The following is a 22,535-nucleotide window of genomic DNA, read 5'->3' on the forward strand; positions in this document are numbered from 1 at the left end:
CCTACCCGGCTTCATCCTTTGCGCGCGCAAAATTGACCCGCAGTCCTGGGCTCACCCTTGCACGCTTTCACTCGCGCACACAGCATTTGGCGTGCTGCCACGATGTTACCGCACTTTCGGGAACATCACGGTGACGCCGACTACGGGAATGCGCCTGTAATATACATATAATTTGCTATCGTAGTAAAACTTAATTTCTTCAAATAAGAAAACTAGACATACCACTACCCTGGTGCAGTTTTATACGTTGTACTCGTTCTTAATAAATTTTGATTAGTTCACTGTAGAAGTGCGTCTTAAGAAAATGGCAAATTGATGTTGTGGACAGATACATTGTTGCCTAATTTAATGGTACACGTTTTCTTGTTCTTTTAGTAGAAAGAGTACGTTGTGATCTTGCACATTCGTTTTGTACTCTGTTTACGTGGCAGGTAATGTGAGGACTGTGATGTAAGCTTTTGTCATACCTCGAGGAGGTGGACGAAATTGGCGGCATCTTTGGGCGAAGGAAACTCCCAATCCAGATCAAGTCCGTCAAGGTCTGCTTTCCGCAGTGCCCAGGCCGTGGAGTTGATAAATCTATGCATGGAACGGAGAAAAGTCTCATGGTAAGTGTACCGAAATCCTGAGAAAATCAAAATTAATGCAATCTACGTTACGCGACCTACAGGTTTCTAAATGCCATACATGCGCAGTCAAACGTTTTTTCGCTTGATGGTTCCAGTGTTGGCACTCGACTCCCTTTAGAAGAACTTGGTTTATGCTTCATGGTTTTGACACCAGTAGGATAACATGAGAATGAGCTGCGGCGAATTACAATGCACCACTCCAAGCGGTACATCTGCGATACGGGTTCCTGAACTTCTAATTGCTGCTGTGTTGGAGTTCCTTCCGCCACTTCATTTGTTGCACTGTTTGAAGAAAGAAATCAGAACCCGCGTTTTTACAAAGTTTTTAGGCTATAACTGTGTGTAATAAAAAAATTCGGGCAATCATAATGCTAGACACATCATCAACGAAGGTGGCTGACCAACGACAAAGATCACGTATGAAAGGAAAGCATTATGAACCGAGTCCCATATCCTGTAATAAAGGACATCTGTCCTTTGCTGCAGTCGTTTTTTAAACAAGAGCCAGCAAGTCATAACAGCCAGTCTAACGCCATCGACAATAGCTAGTCAGTGACAAAAATGTTTAGCAAACTAGTAAAGCTTTTGAAATTAGGCCTCAGTTTCATGTCCCCCTGTTCCCGTAGAGCAGATTTTATATTCAGTTGCGCATATTGGTCGAAGTGTCACTTATATCTAGTGCCACTACAAGAAGAAGCGGCACGCAAACTTTTGAAATCACTTTAAAACGCCGGTATTATGCTGCAGTCGTTCATGAAAATTGGAGGACGCTTAAGCTTCGCCTTCCAGGGTGGAACGCGATAGCGTTATAGCACCTAGTTTGCACCGCCCACTCATTCGCTCGGCATGCTCTTGAGTCCCACAAAGGCGAAACGCACGCCTGGGCAAGCGAAACGAACCAAAGAGCTCGGTGTCTCGGAGGGAGAAACGATCTACGTGAGCCAAACGTCGTGATCGGCACGGACAGCCAGACCACGACGCGCCATGAAGGCGGACGCGATAATGGGGCTGACCATTTTTTCTAGGTGGCTTTGGGCTGACGCCTCGATGGGATCGTCCTCTATCTCGCTTGGGAGCACCTCGCCAGCAGCGCGGCACACATCGCAGAGGAGGCTTTCCCACCAGACGCACTACGGCGCAGCGATCACTTCAGAGGCGTCCCGCATCGGACGCTGTACCTAGGAATCGCGTTGCGAGCAGAAAGACGAGCCGCGTCACCTAAACACGAGGGTTCAGGGGACACTAAAAGGGACTTTAAGTGACACGCGCTCGAAGTTGAAAGGGGAGAGAGCGAGAAAACTTATTAAACGTAAGGGTATTGGGGCATCCTCGCATCGGTCTCCACACGGCCCCAATGCGTTAAAACGAGACGAAGGGGAGAAGCGGCCGAGTGGCGCGCCACCTGTCGGGGCAGCGCCGTACACTGTCAGAGGGGGGGGGGTCTTCTGTGTTCTGCGTGCGCGCCAATCGCAGAAGAAATGTAGCGGAAACGTACTTCGCTACGCGTTTAACTGCGGCTTCTGTAATTTACATGCTCATAATTACCGATATACACCGCCCTATAACCTTCTACGGCGCGTTTCTAAGGCAACACCGCATTCAATAGAGGCACTTTTGTCCCGCTTTGAAGCATCGAACTCATGGCTGAGTGGTAGCGTCTCAGTCTCACACTCCGGATACCCTGGTTCGATTCTCACCCAGCCCATCTTGCAAGTTGTTTTTATTTATAAATTGCCTTCGGCCAATTTTCGCTCACAGTCAACGCCACCGACGCCGACGACACCAGCGTTTCTGCTACACGAGATCCTTAACGCTGTCGCGTTAAAATAAAGTACCAGTAAATCCATACTTTCCGTTATGTACCCTTCCATACCATCGAAGTGAAAAGTGTATAAGGCACGCGGCACTTTATCTAACACACCCGTGAAGTTTATCATCCACGCTATCCTGTTATTGATAATACTGCTTGGCCAAAAAGTTCGACAAAATGAAGGCGCACTCGGTTCTGTAGCTGGGAAGAAATCAGACCTGTTATTTAGCAAACTTGGAGGACTGTTCAGCGATCAACGTTTTCTACTTGTTTTACCACGTTTGCGAAAATTCTCCAACATGTAAGGAATTGAAGGAGTTATGTCTGAATGCTACCCACTCTAATGTCTGGTGTCGATGAAAAATAGCATAAGGATGTGTTAATTATAGGTAAAGAAATGTCGCAGCTTGAACCCCTGTACAAGAAACATTGGACGTTTCTATTGCCTTGCTGAACATTCCAAAAGCAAATCCGCCTGCCAGCTGAGGCTGTTTATTCTACAGGTACTTTCAGCAAGCTCCCTCCTACATTGCCTCAGTTTGAATTAGTAGCGAGAAATACTGTCATGTCTATGCACAGAGCTGCATTTACACCTCGCAGGGAGATGCATTATCAAGAAGCTTTCTTTAGTTAGCTCTTGTACGCTCATATACAGTAACGTTCAGACATCTAAGCCAATTAGATCGCTAGGTAATGTCCGATATTGATCTTTTTAATGTATTTATTTAGTCAATGTCTGAGTACGAAGAAATATGTTAGGTCTGTAAATTATTTCGTGCTATGTAGGGGGAACAACATACCGTAACAAGTAATGATTGTGACACATTCAAGAGATTAGATGGATTTCAGCTTTTTAGCATTGTTGTAACACTTTAATAATCGAAAATCAATAAAGAGATACGTACAGTAATTTTCCAAGTGAAGGAATGGAAAATACAAACTTATCGATAGCCTGTACGCTAACGCCATCTCACGACACTTCATTTATATTCTTGTCAAATCGCAATGCTGCTTCATGCTGCTGTCAAAGGCTGTAAATCTCTGGAATGATATTTTCTAAGGTCAACACTTCCCATCAGTGGCCAATGCACTCGTTCCAACAAAACAACACTTTTGATTCCTTTTTCAACGTGTAAGCTTATTTAAATGCTTTTTTTTATCTATGAACATACTTATGAGCTGGTTGACTGCCAGCCACTGACACTGTACAGTCTTAAATTTTATTCGTGCTTGTAAATCTGACATGTCCATTTCTCAGTATATGAAGAAAGTTTTGCGCTTGACCGTGCAAGGTCACTTCTCCTGTACAATAGTCAGGTGGGTCATGAGAATAAATTGTGACAGCGAACCTTGCTAGCATCGTCACGTGGTCAAACTGCGAAATAATTGCAACTTAAGGGTTGCTACTTGTCATTCTCTTGAAGAGCCGCAATTTGTAACCTGGCTTAGTGCATGTGAAAGTGCAATAAAAAGTAATGTCTTGTCTCCCTCTTAACTTCACACCCCCCTCACCACCCCACGTGTAGGGTAGCAAACTAGACAAGTCTGGTTAACGTCCCTTCCTTTTCTTCCTCCTTTGTCTCTTTCTCTCTCCTGTAACCTGGGCCCACCTTCACAAAGAGCACTTACGCTAGAATTCTTCAACAGAGAAAATTCCACCCAATCCTAATGCTGGATATAGTACTTACGATTGAAAAACTTTGCGGATTCGGCCCCTGTTTTTGTCGTAAGATCTGGTACGTTCTGAGACGACGACGAAGTGTCTTTTGATACAGTGCTGCTCTTTCTAGCTCCGGTTTATTTCTGTAAAAACCTAGGTTCATCCGCTGGTCCTCGCTCCCTGCTCGGTCGTGATGGAAGTGGATGACCCCGCACGTGTGCCGGCGACGGCGACGGCGGCGTCAGCGGCGGCCGCTCCAGGAAGCGGATCGGTCAGCAGAGCGACTGTGACAGCGACGACACCCATGTCTACTCTCTCAGGAGTGAGGACACTTCCGATGACGACTCCCAGCTTGTGCAGAGCCGCAGAGCGAAGAGAAGGAACACCAGGACGTCTTCATCGTCAAGCACGCAAACAGTGAGACAGACGCAGAGGCCCGACGCCAATACTATCATATTTGTGCCCCTGCTTCCCACCGTCAACATGAAGCTACTTAGCAGGCAATCTGTGTCGATGTCACTGGAAGACCTGGTGCCAAATGAAATATTGGACATTCGAGTGAACACCCGAAAGATCTACTGGCGGTTATGTCAAGCATGCGGCTGCTTTGACCACTCTACGCAGCGTAACGGTCCTCGATGTCATTCAGGTGCGCTCTTACATCCATCTGGTATCTGACGTAGTTACCGGCGTTATCTACGACGTAGATGTCGCCATCCTTAATAACGATTTGCCGATTCTTATCAAGACAGCCAATGATGAGGTCATCGTTGATCTTAAGCGGCGAGGCAGTTCACGCTGCGTGAAAATAGCATTCAAGGGTAAATATATACCCTCGCATGTTAAGGTGGGACACTTCTGACATGCAGTGCGGCCTGTCATTGCAAAACATTTGCAGTGCCGCAAATGCATGAAACTGGGACACGTGAGCAGCATCTGCGAAAATCAGGCAGCATGCCCGCGCTGCGGAGAGCCCGACGCTGCAGATAAATGTGTCGCGACTGTAATGAAGTGTTCAAACTGCGGAGGATCACATGAAGCTTCATCGAAGAAAGGCCCACATATTAATAAGGAAATGGCCGTCTTGAAAGTGATGGCGAGAGATCATTCATCTCATGGCGAAGCCACCGATAAAATCAGGAAGCGACGTGCACGTCGCCGGCGCTCCTCAAGGAAGGCTCCTCAAGGAAGGCGCATGCCACTTTCGACAACATCACCTCCTCCTCGACCGCCCAGGCCAGACAATGTGGAAAGGACCGCTAAGAGCAAGTCCATTGAGAAGACCACATCTGCCGAATCTTTGCCGGCTCTACCGAAACGACAACATTCACCAACAGAATCACAGCAAACTTTCGCTGGACAACCCCCGACGTCTACTGTCGGCGATTTATGCGACCAAGACAGGCAGGTGGCTGATATGCTGCAATCGCTAATTAATACAATGCGCATTATACTGAACAAGCTGCAAACACGAACAGCTCGAAGCGTTCTGCAAATACTGGATGCACTAAATCCAGTTCTTGCTAGCATCGTTTAAGCATCATGGCTGGACCAATAGTCCCCTTCCGCACTGAACTTAAAAGTGCGGCGATCTTTCAGTGGAATGCTAGGGGTCTAAGGACCCGTATATCAGACTTTCGCCAATTCATTTTTACAAATCACTTCCCCATACTGATAATTTGCGAACCAAATACATCAACTCCACTCAGACTGTCCGGTTATGAATCTTTCGTCTCGTCCACATGCGGTGTGAGCACGAAAGTCATCATCTACATCCGCACGGACTTAACATATGTCGCTAATGCGGTAGAGCCTCATGACGACAACCAATATGTCTGCCTGAATATCCAAAAGAAGGATGTGTCATTCACACTAATTGGAGCCTACATATCCCCAGCGGGGCACTTTGACGGCGAACGACTTAAGAAAATATTACTAATGAACAATGGCCCCTCGGTTATCATAGGTGACTTCAATGCGCATCACCAGCTATGGGGAACCGCTAAAATTGACTCCATAGGCAGGAGCCTTGCATTCTTTGCTGCCGACCATGATTTGTGCTGTGTGAATGACGGCAGCCCTACGTTTTTGCGAGGCACGACCTATAGTAGCTGCTTGGACTTAACTTTGGTTACATGGCGCTTTGCCCCGAGCATCCACTTGTTTACGGACATTTAAACGCATGGAAGCGACCATATTACAACATACATAAAGATTAGAGGAGTTGAGCAACGTTCCTCTACTGTCTTGCGTACAGTTGATTGATCAAAGTTTAAGAAGGATATGGATGACACATGTCGGGAAGGCCTTTCACACACTATCGAAGAAGCAATCGCAGAGGCATTGAAAACATCCATCTGCTCGCTTACAAGGTCAACAAGGCGAACAGACTTGGACATTGAACTGGAGAGGCTGCGTGCTGCATGCCGACAGGCGGAGAGGAGGTATCGGCGCACGAAGTGCGTCTTGGGTCTCAGGGCTTCGCGACGCATACAAACGAAAGTCCAGCGTCGTATGAATAAACTGGAAGACAAGCGATGGAAAACTTTCTGTCAGTCGCTTGATCCCCGAAAATCGTTCTCGCACATATGGAGAACGGTTAGGGGTCTCGGCTCATTTCCGCATCAAAGGAAGCCCTTTGCTGTTTTGGCCCTCTACCAACTCCGCTTGGAACTTCAAGTGGCTAAAGAGTTCTGTGTATCGGTTGCTGGGTCCGTGGCCATCATTACTGACGCAGCATTGAATGACATCCCTGAGGCACGTGTGCCAAAATGAACGTGCTCTTTTCACTCGAAGAGCTTGATGCTGCGCTGGCGACCTGTAGGCGTTCTTCGTCACCAGGACCTGATGGCATCACGTATGCTGCCCTATGCCACCTTGGACATGACGCACGTGATGAGCTGCTCAACTACTACAATGGGTCTTGGCAGAAACGGCGCTGTTCCTAAACAATGGATATCGAGCCGCTGGATCCCCATTCTGAAACCTGGAAAGTCTTCGCTTGAGATCTCATCATATCGTCCTATTGCGCTTTCGAGCTGCGTTGGCAAAGTGATGGAAAGAATGATTCTTGCTCGCTTAGAATGGTACCTAGAACGATTCAACATCTATCCGGACGCCATGGCAGGCTTTCGTCGAGGTCGCACGTCCATCAACAACGTCATTGACATCGTAACATGGGTCTAAAATCAAAAAAGCCTCAAGCACCTATGTGCGGCACTTTTTCTAGATATAAATGGAGCATGCGACAACATCGCCCATGAGGCCATACTGAACTCACTTGAAGCTGTTGGAGTTGGTGGCCGGATATATAAATGAATTCGGGACTATTTCACTAAGAGGCGTTTTTTCTTACAGACCGAAGACGGCCCAACTTCGTACCATTACATCTGCCGTGGTGTGCCGCAGGGTGGAGTGTTCAGCCCTATTTCATTCAACCTCGTCCTGGTAGGACTAGCGGATTACGTACAGTAGACAGTACATGTCTCAATATACGCCGACGACATTTGCATCTAGGCCTCTGCGGTGACTCGCCCTCAAATAAGAGCCAGGCTTCAGCGGGCGGCAACCATGACGGCGTCTTTCTCCGAGAAGAAGGCCTCAGTGTGTCTACTGATATGCGGGCATTACTTCGTTTTACGCGCAAACAAATGTCATTGTATCCTGTTACTATCAATGGCCAAGCTGTATCCTATGTTGAGACGCATCGCTTTCTGGGCGTCATCATTGACCGCAACCTCTCGTGGAGCCCTCACTGCGCCTCTATATGAAGAAGTTAGTCGCCATTGCTCAGGTTTTCAAATTTATCTGCGGGAAAAACTGGGGTACACCAGTCCATTCTATGTTGCAGCTGTACAGGGTTTTGTTTCTCGGACTCCTACGTTACAGCCTACCAGTGCTTTCAAATGCATGCAAGACGAACTTTCGCGCCTTGGAGAGCACACAAAGTCAAGCCCTACGCACGTGTTTAGGGCTGCCTCGGTGCACCTCAACAGCAGCAACAATCGCCATCGCGGGAGACCATATAATCCAGACACATGTAGCTGTCCACTCTCTCAGAGCGCACATTCCCCATCTGTCAAGGGGATCCTCATTTGGTCTCTCTACCAGCCGTGAGACCTCAAGCGACCTTTTCACGAGTGATTAGTGCTCATCAAGAGTGCATACCGGCATCTTTTACACCTGTGGCGAAGCCTTCCTCTCTCCTGTGGTGCCTTCGATAGCCTTAAGTGAATTTTGCTATTCCTGGAATTACACAAAAGTCCAATCATCCAGCGCCGGCTCTGAAGCAGCTTACGCTCCTATTACTGCGCCAGAGGTAAAATGACCACATTCATATATATACCGATGGTTCGACCTCACCTACCAGCTCAACTGCCGCATTCGTCGTTCCAGCCAAGAACGTTACAGCTAAATTCAAATTGTTGCACACGACTACATCTACATTGGCAGAACTTGCAACTCTCCATGCCGCTATGATGCACATTACCGAAGAGCCAACAGAGAAATGGGTCGTATTTTGTGACTCTAAGGCAGCCCTTCACAGCATCAAGTCTGCATTACGTCACAGCACTTACGAGCAGATGACATCTGACATCAAGGAACTGCACCACTGTGCTCTGGAAAGAGGACACCACATTATATTTCAGTGGATTCCTGCTCACTGTGGCATTGTCGGCCACAACCTAGCTGACATGGCTGCCCGGTGTGTCCACGAAGATACCAAGGCGCGTCCAACACCTTTCGCGAGGTCGGACGCTGCCAGAGAACTTCGCCTACGTACTTGCATGCAAGAAGTCACAAGATCTCTGTATTTCAAGTGCCTTCAATTGCGGATTACGTAAACTGGACCCCACGCTACGGCTACAACTGCCATCTAGCCTTTCCCGCGGCGAAACAACCTTGTTGCGTCGCTTGTGGCTGGGAGTGGAGTTCACGAACGCATACTCCTACCTTATGGGAATGGCCGAGAGCCCGATGTGCGACTCCTGTCGGTGCGAGGAGACCATCGAGCACCTTTTGTGTACCTGCCCTCGCTACGATGTCCAACGCCTCTCTCTGCGGGAAACTTTACGCCGACTAGACTCGAGACCGTTCACCGAGTCAAAGATACTCGGACCATGGCCACACCCGTCACTGGCTCGAAAAGCGATTCGTGCACTATGCAGTACTTGAAGTGCACGGGCTTAAGAGACCGTTTATAGTGTCCTTGTGTATGGTGCCCCTCCCACACGTACTCAGTGCTTACTCTCTCCCTTTCTTCCTCTTCAGTGCTTCCCTCCGCTTTCTTGGGTATTTATGTTTTACTACAAGAACTAACCTTGGGAGTGTTAGCCAGCGACACTACTCACAAACCTTGGCAGCGGATGTGAAACATCCTTTTTGCCGCAGGAGTCACGAGTACGAGACCTATTTGGGTGAGGGAATCTGGTCGAAAACCCGCACATGCTATCTGAAAGCATCAATGTTGCCGAATTCGAGACCCTCCTTATTTAATGAACGAGAAAAAAGGGGGTTAATTGGCCTGTGTCAGGGCTCGTTTCTATAAGTCTTATGGGTTCGGCGATATTGTATTTTGTTTTTTTTATAAGCATATAGCGTGACAATTAACTTTTTCAACTTTCTTAAACTTCTTTTTTCCTTGGGGGAGGAGGGGGGGTGCAGCGAGTTTGCGCAATGGTGTTCTTTGATTTTAATCTCTCTGTTGACTGATAAATAGGCGTGTTTTTCCAGGAATAACTTTAGCTTGAAGTTGTGCGCGTCCTGTGTGGTATTATTTCTTGCGACTTCGTTTCATTTGACTTGAAGTATGGATATCTCGCCAGTTATTAAGAATCACTCGCTTTAAGGCAACATATACCAAACCTCGTTCCGATTTATTCTTTGGTTAGTAGCCCTTTAGAAGAATGTGCGCTTATGCATCATCATATTTTACTTCTTTAGGAAACACAATGCTGTGCGTGCACATAGTAGCATGATGTTTCCTTGCCTCAGCATTGTCGTTGCCACGGTGCACGACAAATGAAATAAGTCGTTTACCATTTACAAGTTCCTCAGTTACAAGCACCTTAATACTTTAAAAAAATTATGGGGTTTTACGTGCCAAAACCACTTTCTGATTATGAGGCGCGCCGTAGTGGAGGACTCCGGAAATTTCGACCACCTGAGGATATTTACGTGCACCTAAATCTAAGCACACGGGTGTTTTCGCCTCCATCGAAATGCGGCCGCCATGACCAGGATTCGATCCCGCGACCTCGTGCTCAGCAGCCCAACAACATAGCTATTGAGCAACTATGGAGGGTTCCTTAATACTTGCTTTACGGCACATATTACAATTTACGAATTGCAATAAAATGAGATTTCAAGGCACACTCCCTTGAAGTGAATTTCCAGGATGACACCAGTTTCGAGATATCATTTTCCAAAGTCAGAGTGAAATACATGTTCGTTATAGGTACCTTTTGTGCTTCTACGCTCAAAACAGTGTTTTGTGAAACAATAAATGGACCAACAAGGCATTCTTACGGCTTGTTTATGGCGCATATCTCTAAACTTGTGCCATTCTGCGAAATGATAGAGCGAAAGTCTACTACGCCATGTCTCTCAACTTCATTCATCGAGTCGCAGTGACCTTGAGCAGCCAGAGTGCAAGGGTGGCACGTTTGACGTCATGCCACGCGATCCCCTGCGGAGAGGCGTCGCAGCTGCACTGGCAAGGAGCCTCGGCCCTGGGGTACCACCTGACTACACGATCGTTAAAAAGCTAAATATTGTCCGACGTGTCGTGAGTGCTCGCACGTGTCAGGTCACGTCGGCGAGAACAGCCTCTATATTTCGACCGATCGTTCGACGCTCTGGCGCAGCCAACGTAACCGGACGCGGCTAACGCGCTCCGACGCGCCCGCATCTGACTCTGACGTTTTTTTAGTCATTTAAAATAACAAACATTCAGTAATGGAACAACCCGAATGTCGTCGTTTGAAGAAATTAATCGAATGAAGCCGTGGCAGACAGGTTCAATAGCACATGCGAATTTGTGAATGTATATGTTAGCAATTTCGTCGTTTACCGTGTGGCTAATGATCGAGGAAATTTTGGTAGCGTAAGACGGTCCATCGGATATGGCGGGTGGGACCATCGCGTCTAAATTTTGCCCGCGGCCTATTCTTGCGTTGGGTGTGTAGCAGCATTGAATTTTCTTTAGCAGCATTTTTAGGGCAGTAGTGTAACAGCACCCAACTGTCGAATCACTTTTTTTTTCAAATCATGCGTGCTTTTTTTTTTAGGCAGTAAACATTTCAGTCACGGCCGCGGTCCGCAGAGAAAGTATATGGATATTTCTCTGTAGGCTCTACGACTTCCACATTCAATATTTTGCGTCTAAAGCGATACATTAACAGCCAGTTAAATAACTGTTGTTATTAGAGATCTTAGTTCCGAGTGAAAATACTTTGAGTTGGTAGCATTCTAAGTTGGTAGCGTTCTCATAGTGCACATGATGATCATTTAAGGCTTAAGAAAAGTTGGCTGAGGCACACGTTACAGCAATTAATATTGACCGACAATGTAGAGGCCGTGAGCGTGTCTACTATGTTCTGCCTAAGCTAACCTAACCTATTCAAACAAACAAACCAAAGTATTAAACCTGTTCGTTTATTAACGACACATATATATCTTAAATATACAGTCATCTTCATGGAATAGTTCGTGCCATTCAATGCTACCTTGCTTTTTGAACTTTCCTTTATATATTGCATACGCTATATTTAGCCATTTGTGTTTGTGCCAGCTATATGCGCTTTTGCTTAATTCTTAGGAATAGCCATGTGCTACTGTGACATAATGAGTGCAGGATGCTCAAATGTATTTAAACATTGTCATTTTTAAGGCAGTGAAGACAACTATATTTCTGTAGCTTAGAGCATAAACATGAACATTGGATCAGAGTATTCGTATGTAAAAATTAAAGGCCACACATTTAAGAAAAAACTTATGGCCTGTGTGGTTCGTAAACGTAAAATTACGCCTTCTGTAGGATAAATCCAAACAACATTCTACGCATCGCAGCTAGTTGTATACCTTTATTAACCGCTTGAGTAAAGTATTACTTCTGATATATTACAACATGTACTTCCATGAGCAAAACTGTACGGAGCGGGTATTTCTCAATAAAGCCAATTTTCCCCTCTTCCTCTGAATACAACTTCAAATTCAGGACTGCAGTCCAAACTTGGCATAGCGAACTTCCCAGTTCATTCGCAAGTTCAGTTGATCTTGTCGGTTAAGAAGAAATCGCGCATTTTTTTTCGGCGGGCCTATGGCCGGTATACTTTCTCTCAGGTGTTGTGTGTCGGATCTGCGCACTAGCTTTTTGTCGACAAAGCTCGGGTGAAGTTTCGGATCATCGTACCGCTGACGGCGGGACGCAGTGGACGCCATTTCCGTGAAGCTTTCTCCGCCTCCGACCGAAATCATAAGCTTCAGCCCCGCTCTGCGCTTCCGTAAAGCAGACAAGGATGTAAGTGCTTCCTGACCACCAACGGGACCCAGGTCGACGCTGTAGTCGTTGCCGACGGCGGCGAAGCCCAAGATGATGTGGCTGCAAAGACTCACATTCACCATGGCTAGGGGCAGTGCCTCCGGTGACGTCGGAGCTGGGAAGTAGCACACCTGGTCGAAGCAGTCTGCGAATGAAAATCAGTCAATTCTTTGGATTTAACATTGCACTCGATACGACCATGCTTTCTTTTACTCTTGAATGTCCTAGCCTACATTAGAGCTCGCAAATGCTAACATCATTCACTTCAGACATCGCATCGACTGACACGTAGGTTTGAATTACAAAATTTCTGCTATCCGACACCGTTAAGAATATCAGACTCGTTGAAGAAGACACGTGTGTGCCGGTACGTAAAGTAACAAATTATAGCGGGCCCTTCCTTGAGGAACACTCGTTTATAAATAATGTATCGTGATAGTCATTTTACACTGGTTTAAATGTTTGCCCAAACGTTATCTGCAGCCTCCGAATTGTACTGTTCGCCCACTGTCTATTCGGTTGCGTCAATTTTCCTTTGAACCTTGTATGTTGCTTCGTGGTAATTTTCATGCCGCCAATGTTCTTTGAGGTCGAGACAACAAACACTATGCCTAACGTTCCAGATTTCAATTCTGTAACTGTAACCTATAACAATATAACTATAGCTCTAACCATACTTATATATTTTATGTAGCACTAATATTATAATTACGCACATCTATAGTTTTAATTCTATATTAATATTCATATTACGCGTGCGATGCTCAGCGTATTGAGTGATATGGTGACAGCCGCGAAGCTGTCGGATTTGTCGAGTATTTGTGTGCGTATGCTGGATCTTGTCCTGGAAGGGTTAGCCAGCGCCATTTAGTTTGTGAGAGACTGCACAGCAGACTAAACGCGACGGTGCTTCATACGCGGCACGCTTGAGAGCCGTGGAATTCTAGCGCATGAATGGGCAAGGCATGTGCTTTTTTTGTGCCTTTTCTGTTTTTTCATATTTGCCGCGCTTATTATTGGGTGGAAAATGAATGATCACGTAAGAAGTACTAACTTCCATAAATGCTGAATTAGATGTTTCCTTGAACGTGGAAACATTTCTTATTTTATCATTTGCCCTGTTGTTCTTATTGGTGAAGTTGGTTAATTCATCATGGCTAATTACGCAATTAAGCAGAACCCCCAAAATATAGCGTAATAGCATGATGTGCAATAGCCAACAGCATGCACTTGGTCGCTGCCTCCTAGAGTGTTTCAACATATCTTTAGACTTTGATTAGATTTACTGAAACACCCCGTACGACCCGTGAAACATTCGTACTTGCAATTAATATGTGAAAACATCACCAGTGAACTCAAAGAAATGAAATAAACAATTACCTGCTGCCTAAATTGGATGAAAGTATATCGAAGCGTATAGAATATTTTGAGAAATATGAATTATTTATATGAAACATATGTTTAATACTTACGAGTAGAAGTGAAGAAACATTGCAACGTCACAAGCACCACGCAAAGCTTCAGCCATGCTTGTTGTCCGATGCTGTGGAGTTCACTCGTATCATTCCTTGGGAAAAATGCAGCTGATATCAGCTGAAGGCTGTGTGAACACAGTGCACTATTCCACTAATAGAGCATCCAACAAGGCTACTGCCATTCGTGCACATCAGGCGCAGCGGGGTACTGGCATTAGACCGACGCAGCACAGTTGCGAAGAGTATTTCAAAGTTACCGGGGTGGTTTCCCCGTGTACATTCGTGGTATTCGTTTACCCTGGTAGAAAAATAGACAATGAGTATTGTTCTTTAATAAAAATGTTTGATGAGTCATATGCCACCAAAATGGTCCATACAGTTAACAATCTTGATGCAATTTTGCAGTTGCGGTTGCTTTGCGATCACGTAAGTTAGCGCAGAACATCGCTTCAAATCCTACTGCAGTACAAAGCTGCTTCATGTGATCAGGTCGCCATATCGACATGATATTTAAAACATTTACTTGTAATTTACCTCAGTCTCATGCCTGTTGGGTGGCCACTAGTCTACAGAGATATTAGAAAGCTTATATAAAATAAATTCACATTCGCCCACTCAAATAATTTTTGTTGACTTAACCATCAGGACCAACTCTTAGTACGTGTTTCGGTTCATTTCACTCAGCAGAGTTCCCTAAACTGGAAAGGCGCTTCAACGTAAACGATGTGCGGTGAACCAGCCTTACGGGGGCATGTATCCTTTAGGCCACCATCGCTCCCCTGGGAATAGACAACAACCGCCTTGCTTTTATGTAAAAAACAATTCCGAGGAAACGGTGGGAAGAGCAGGCAGCGTCTGCCTTTAATCAATAAGGGGCAGGCAAAACTTAAACAGCAGTGTTCAGCGCCATATAGCAGTTTGTGTTCCGACAGGGACTCCCTTGCGCAACACCAGAAGCTTTCAAGAAAACCGCCTACATCGCTTGATTTCTTTCGTATCGCATTTGCGCCCCGAATGAATTTTGTCGACGCAAGCAAAGTCTCCTTTGTCAGCTATGGCTAGGAGTGACATTTACGAAAGGTTACGTTTTCTTATTGGAATGGCCGACAACCATACTCGTGGTGACTGTGGTCGCGAGGAGGCCCTTCAACATGTTCTGTGTTCCTTCGCCGCAAGGTAGAGAGACAATTGCTGCAACAACTATACCTCACTTTAAAAAATAGACCATAGTTTAAGCAAACCACTCCGTAATGGCAATCCCATAAGCCATCGCAGCAGAAGGCGACGAAGGAACTACTGCAGGTCCTAAGGAAAAGAGACCTACATAAACCGCTATAGACCTAGTTGGTTTTCATTGTGCTGCGCGTGGTCGGAAGCTCTGATACTGTGCGATGATAGTGACCAGCTGCTAAAGCATGCATCTCCTCTAGTCTCTCTGGTTGCTCTGGGCATCGCTTTTATATCTGCTGACTTTTCAGTTCCCCTCTCTCATTATGCAGTGGCGAAGAGAAAACACGGTTTTCAATTTTTAACATTCCTGTCTTCCACTTTTCTTTGATCCCTCGCTTTTCACGCAAACATTTCTTCTGCGAACTCCTCATCCGCCTCGAGTTTCAGCGTGAATGAGACAGTTCAGAAAAGTCGAATACATTGTTCTCTTAGATGAACCCATAAAGGGGCATCCATATTGTTTTGGGCTAGACCAAAAAATATTGTCTCCGTCGTACATTGGAATGATGCAGTCGCATTCACCTATTATCACATAAGTCAAACACAGTGCTCTTAGAAAAAATGGTCACGTCAGTGTTTATTCGAAACCTACTAAACCACTTATCAATATTTATTTATTTATTTATTTATTTATTTATTTGTTCCTGAAGTCCCCCGAGGGGCATTAAATGAGGGGTGGGCGTCCATACGGCAGATGGGGTTAACGCGGAACATCGTGGGCATGCTTCAATGGTTCGCTTAAAATACTACGAATCGATGATAATAGCGGTTCCGGCTGGCAGGTCATTCCAGTCTCGAGCAGTGCACAGAAAAATCGATCGCTGGAAAGTAGTGGTGCGGGCATGCTCAGGATGCACTGCATTGGGATGGGTGGTGCGAGAAATGCGGTGGGCTCTTCTGATGTACTTATTTTCAATGGGCAATGAATGGAAAAACATGTGATAAAGGCAAATACGTGCAATTTTGCGGCGGAAAACAAGAGTTGAAAGGTTAGGATGAGTTTTCAAGGCGGAGATGCTTGAACCACGAGAGTACTCGGAAAGTATGAATCTTGTTATGCAATTTTGGACGGATTCCAGAACATTAATCAAGTTAATTTGGCGAGAATAAAAAAACAGCCCTAGCGTATTTAAGCTTAGGTCGGATAAAAGTTATGTAGGCGAGTAACTTAAGTGAAGGAGACGTCAGGGCAAGAAGACGGCGGAGATATCCAAGCATACGGTTAACGGAATTTACTACACTGTTGACATCTGTGGGCCAAGTTAAATCAGATGAAATATAAACACCAATGTATTTTCACGAATCAGTAGTGTCCATCAACTGGTTGTTAATGGTATAAGTGCATAATACTTAATTACGTCGACGCTGAAACGATATGGGCTTTGTTTTAGAGAGGTTTAGCGACATGAGCCAAGTGTTACACCGTTGTTGGATGCGATTAAGATCGTCTTGAAGACCAGTGGTGTCAGAGCTCTTGGTGGTTGAATGAGAAATTACACAATCGTCAGCAAAGAGATGAATGCCAGGGTAATTAATAGAAGGCAATCAGTAATATACATAAAAAAAGAAGGGGTCCCGTGACCGTACCTTACGGTACGGTTGCGAGTACAGCTGCTAAAGATGACGAACTGCTGGGGGCGTGTTAGAAAACCTTTAATCCAGTTAAGAACGCAGGGGCGAAGGTTAAGTGATGATAATCTTAGTAGTAGGCGAGCATGGGGAATATTATAAAAGACTTTCTCAAAATCAATAAAATTTGCATCATTAGGGATGTTTCTATCTAGACTAGAGTGGATATCATGAAGGAAAAGGGCGAGTTGCGTATCAAACGAATCATTTTTTCGAAATCCGTGCTGGGCTGGGTGAAATAAATTCAGAGGTAAGTTAGTAACCACGGTGGTAGTTTCATTACCTAGAGAAAGAAGGTGGTCTATACGACTAGCACAGGTAGTGAGTTTACGAGCTATAGAAAGTAATGTCAATGTTATAGGGCCATTTGCTGCTGGCGGAAGTCAGTAGAGCGTTTTTTTTTTTTTGAAGTGACACTTCCATTGAAAAAAAACACATTAGGTCGCTTCTGTTCTAAAGGTGTACTGTAAATACGTGCAAGAAAAAAAGTTGCAGTTTCGCCGGAATGGCGAAGCGCCGATTGCGAAAGCAAATTAGTAGGCAGCTAAAGGAAGTAAGGATAGCAGTTTTATTGGTCGTGCAAACTCGAAAGGATTCGCTTACTAACTAAATTAACAAGCATCGTGTAAGCTGCACAAGCAAAGATGAACACGTCATAGTTGATGAGCGCTGACACTCGCTGTGTGCTGGTGTGCGCAAGCGCGGCGGCGGCAGCGAGCCAAGCGACCTCCGCGCTGATTATCGCTTCAACGCAAGAGCGGCTAGAGCTATGAGCCGTGTGCAGACCCCTTTCAAGATGTGGCGCAAGCGACCGGGCGCGGCCGTGCAATGTACGCACTTGTTGGCGGAGTCGAAGCCGCCCTCTCTCCTTCCCGCGATGCCTCCCCGCTTTCCTCCATATATGGCGCGCATGATTGAGCCGCGATATTCAGTTCGCCTTGCGCCCAGTCACGATATGCGGGGCTGCTGCCAGAGCACAACGTCCCCCCCCCCTCTCCTACCCTCCGATCCCCCTACGACCTTTCGCGCGACGGAAGACGGTGCGTTAGCTCAACACTTACCCCTTCGCGCGCGCCAGATTGAGCCACGATCGGTGGCTTCGCTCGCGTGCGTTCACTGCCACATACAGCATACGACGCGCGGCGACGGTGGTATCGACTTTATACGGAACATCGCGGCAGCGCAGACGACCAAACTTAGCCTGGATTGTCCATATAATTGTTATCGCAATAAAATAAAGTAAAGCTAGCAGTGCATTCCCACACAATTTAGTAATATTGATGACGCACACTCAGCTCCTGACAGCAACATTTGGTAGCGTGCAATAAGCTGCGCGGTACAGAAAGGAACAGATGACGAAGACGAAAAATGCATTGGGCGATGAAACGATCAGGTTACACGTTTTGCGACGTGGTTTTAACAACGACTTAATGAATAAAGATATAGAGAACGTTTAAGAGCACAGACTATTCCCGTACGCACCTATGTATTTTAATTTATGCACCATGCAACTGTGAATCTCTAATTAGGATCTTATAAAATAACAGTATTGCATACTTATTTTATTCTGATCTCGAGGCTTAAAATTTGGGTAACGGCCAACGTAAGCATTAGGCGGTTCCGCGCAGCATGGCTTGAAGAGCTCACTCAAGCGCTCTCCTCGCTTAGCACGCAGACAATATTATTTGTTTTGAAAGCAAGTAACATCGGCTATACCTCCACAAGTTTTTCTTATCTAATTGATTGACCTGAGGCAAGGAGGGCGCAGAAGTAAAGTGGGTTTCTGCTGAACTGTGGCAGTGAATGTAGATAACCGGGAGAGGGATAGTGGCGCCAGCGTCTGTAATTGGTGAGCTTCCCTTTGCTTTGCTTGCGGTGGCTGCTCTAAAACCGCGGTGGCTGATCGAATATCACCACGGCGTTTAAAGGAGAGTTAAAGATGCCTCGTCACAGGGTCCTTGACAAAGAAGAGTTGAAAACGCGATGTAGTATACGTGCAGAAAGTCCTTCACAATGTTATTCTGCCACGCGAGAATTTTTATCTTCCGCAAAGAAATTCATGATCACCGGTGACACTAAGTATCGGCGGCTAGCAATCTCCTATTCCTTTCGAAGGTACACAGCCTCCGGCTATTGCGACGAAGTGTCAGTTTTTATCGGCATATTAATGCTTCTCTAGTGCGTACACGTAACTTTGACGTGGTGAGTTTCCACGGTGATGCCCGAAAGCATTGTGATGGTAATGCTGAAAAAGGCGCCGAATCAGAAATAACTTTCTTTTGTTCGGTCTGATCATGCTTAATCACGGTCTACATGTCACATGAGATAGGGAGTCGTAGTTTTCCTGACATCACGTGACAGACAGGCTAAGTGGACGTGGCCCAATATTGTTTGACTAATTGCGGAGAGCTAATGGCAGAAATGGCATAGAGACATATTGGAATATCTTTGCGGGATAACGCGCCTCCTGTAACGTACATTTTCACAAATGTTTATGCGCCTAACGCCACGCGCAAATAATAATTGACAATAATAATATGACTTATGGTTTGTCTAAACACTGGATTACGACCCCCACTAAACAGCATAAGAGGCCATAGGAGGCGGTAGCATTACGTTTTACTAACGTACTTACAGTTAAACCTACGAGCCGCTCAGTAAAGGCACGATTTAGTATGAGTGCGAATTATCGTAGCTAGTGGACATCAAAGAGGTAGTATTGCGTCGTAATATTAGCGGCTACACCTGTTACTACATTTCGACTACTATTTTTCTAAATTTGTATAGGAAACGGTATAGTAATCTGCCAGAAAAACAAGAAGCGATCTAGCTCGATTCCAAGCTGAAAGCTACAAGCTAATATGACCGGAATGAAGAGAGAGAGAGAGAGATAGCAATGAGAAGAAAGGCAGGGAAGTCAACCAGACGAGCGTCCGGTTTGCTACCCTACACTGGGGGAAGGGAAGGGGGAACAGAAAGAAAGAAAGCGGGATAGAGGGAACACTGTCTCTGCACGCAGGAAAGTGCTTGGAAATCAGTCAAGTCAAAGCAAGTGCTCCGTCGATACGTTAAGCTGCCGTCAATCGTTGGTGGTTCATAGCTGGTGATGCACGTTGAAGTTACCAGTGAAGTCCAAGGATCCGGTGGGCGTCAGCAGTACGTTGCAGTACGTGGCAGTATATTTTTAAGCTAAACCCCAGCCGTTCTGACTTCAGTGCGAATATAATGATGCGGGTGAGCCATGATGCTTACTCAAGAGTCGCAAGTACTGAATTGAGAGCATCCAGCACTTGCATTGCACTTCGCGCTGACGGAGTGTGCAGGTTATTTAAGAGTATTCGAAGGGTATTCATCAGAGACCGGAGCATCATAACGACTTGCCGGTCTTCTTCGGGCAATTTTTCAGGAACCCGCGCTGTTCGCTCTACAGCCGTGTGCAGCTGTATCACTTGACGTGGCTCCGGCTCGGGTTGTGGCATCAGCTGCGGCATCACCTCCGGTAGTGGCATCGGCTGCGGTATCGCCTCCGGCTGTGGCATCTCTTTCGGCTGTGGCATCGGCCGTACCACTGACTGTGGCATCGGCTGCGGCATCAGCTGTGGCTTCGGTTGTGACTTCCGCTGTTGTTCTGGCTTTGGCTGTTGCTTTAGTAGTGAGGACCAAGTTATATTGTTCTCCGTCATGGCCTTGTCCGATTTAGATTGAATTGCCCCAGGCCTAGGGGGCAGAGGCGGGGGTGATGTCGGATGGGACGTACTCTTCATAGAGGTATCAGCGTTCTTTGAAGTCTGGCGGCGTCGGGAGCGTCGCTTTCTAACGGCCGCAACAGCTTCGCGACGAGACGAATGGTCTCTTGCCATCTGCTTCAAGATCGCCTTTTCATTCTTCATTTTGGGGCTGTCCTTCGAGGAAGCATCATGGGACCCAAGGCAATTGGTGAATTTGAGAACCGTGGCTGCACAAGAGTCTGCAGCGTGGGGCTCGCTGCAACGTGAGCAAACTCTCGTGTTCTCGCACACGGCACTCACGTGTCCGAGCCTCATACAATTGCGGCATTGCAGTGGCCTTGGGATGAATGGTCGCACAGGGTGTCTAAAGTGGCCCACCTTGACATGCGAAGGGAGAGTCTCGCCCTTGAATATAATTTTCACACAGCGGAATGTGCCGAGGCGATACACATGTGTTATGGCGACGCCATCAACGGCAGGTTTCACTAGGATTGGCAAGTCGGCGCTGGAGATGGAGACGTCCACGTCGTAGATGACACCAGTAGTTGAACCACTGTTCTGGGGGATGTACGAGCGGAGCCTAACGCCACCTAGTTCTGTAACTGTAGTCAAATTTCTCAGCGCAGTCTCATGTGTGACGTCGATAGCCAACACATTTTTTCGTGTGTGACGTCTGCTATCTGATTTGGCGCCACCGCTTCAAGTTGCACCGATACGGACTATCTGTTGAGTCGCCTCAGGTTGTCGGTAGCGAGTGCTGGTACAAATAGAACAGTACTGACTGAGGTATTCTGAGTTGGTCCTACCGTTGGCGTGCTCGAAGACATGGAGGACCTGGTGGTGTGTCTTCGTTTCGCCTTGCGGCTCCGCACTAGCTCGAAGGCGTCATCAGAGAAGTCCTCACTGCTGAGCGAGTACACGCTGGTGTCATCGCCGTCGGTGTCGCTCTGGAGGCCGGTCCGCTTCCTAGACGCAGCCGCCGTTGAAGTCGCCATTCCCGGCAGAGGCACGAGGACGTCAACTTGCATCCGTACCACGAACCATGCCGGCTCTCCAAAGATGTACGCAGAAATAAGGAAAAGACAGCTGAGCTAGAGAAATAGCGTTCTGGTCGCAGACACTTCGAATGACTTTAGTGCTAAATGACCCTTCTTTAGGAAAAACTTGAAAGCCCTTCAGAAGCTTTCCAATTCTCATCAAGAGCGACTCGCTGAAACAATCATGTATAGACCAAAACACACCGTGTCCATAATAACAAATAAACATTTTTGAGCAATATTACCCCGCCGCTTCTTAAATGCGAATTTCGAAGCTTACGAACCGGACAAGCTTGGTGCCGAAGGCGAAGGCATTTGCATTTTGCAAGGAACGCGACAAGTAAAGACGATAGGTGAAATGAGAAAGTAGAGGAAGTTTCTTGACAAGCTATGCTATCGAGAAGAAACCACTGCAACTTCAATGCAAGAGAAGTTGAAGTAAAACACTGACTAATATCGTAGCCTGCGAAACTTGTTCTATTGTGGCTGGTAGGAAGACTACGCCAAATGAGTCGAATGATCCAGAATCCTCAGTGTGGGGTCTCTCATTTTATATTGGAGAAGTCTATGTTTAACTGCGGCATCTAAGACACTGAGAGAAAGTAGGCTCAAGACAAACTTACCAAACACGTAGAGCAGAAAGGGAATTAGTTACACTAAGAGCCATTAAAATTTGTTGCACTTGAAATGCCACAAGTACTGTGAACACGACCAACAAGTGTAGGTTGGAACTTTCTCGCAGGGGACACTTATAAATGCAAACGTAACCTTCTTTTATTATCAGAAAGATAGTGG

General features: G+C 46.3%; 1 protein-coding gene across 1 annotated transcript in view; it reads right to left on the bottom strand.

Annotated features, from left to right (window-relative positions):
- The window catches only part of LOC142570544 (chitotriosidase-1-like), a 33,329-nt gene extending 19,142 nt beyond the window's left edge, over nt 1-14,187 (bottom strand). Inside the window, exons 1-3 of the mRNA XM_075678917.1 lie at nt 14,114-14,187; nt 12,513-12,786; nt 468-579 (exon numbers count right to left, since the gene is read on the bottom strand). Of these exons, the coding sequence (XP_075535032.1) occupies nt 468-579; nt 12,513-12,724 (324 nt within the window). The 5' untranslated portion in view covers nt 12,725-12,786; nt 14,114-14,187. The remainder of the gene's footprint in view (nt 1-467; nt 580-12,512; nt 12,787-14,113) is intronic.
- Nucleotides 14,188-22,535: the final 8,348 nt, after the last annotated feature.

This window comes from Dermacentor variabilis, chromosome 2 (genome assembly GCF_050947875.1).
Source record: "Dermacentor variabilis isolate Ectoservices chromosome 2, ASM5094787v1, whole genome shotgun sequence".
Classification (NCBI taxonomy): Eukaryota; Metazoa; Arthropoda; class Arachnida; order Ixodida; family Ixodidae; genus Dermacentor; species Dermacentor variabilis.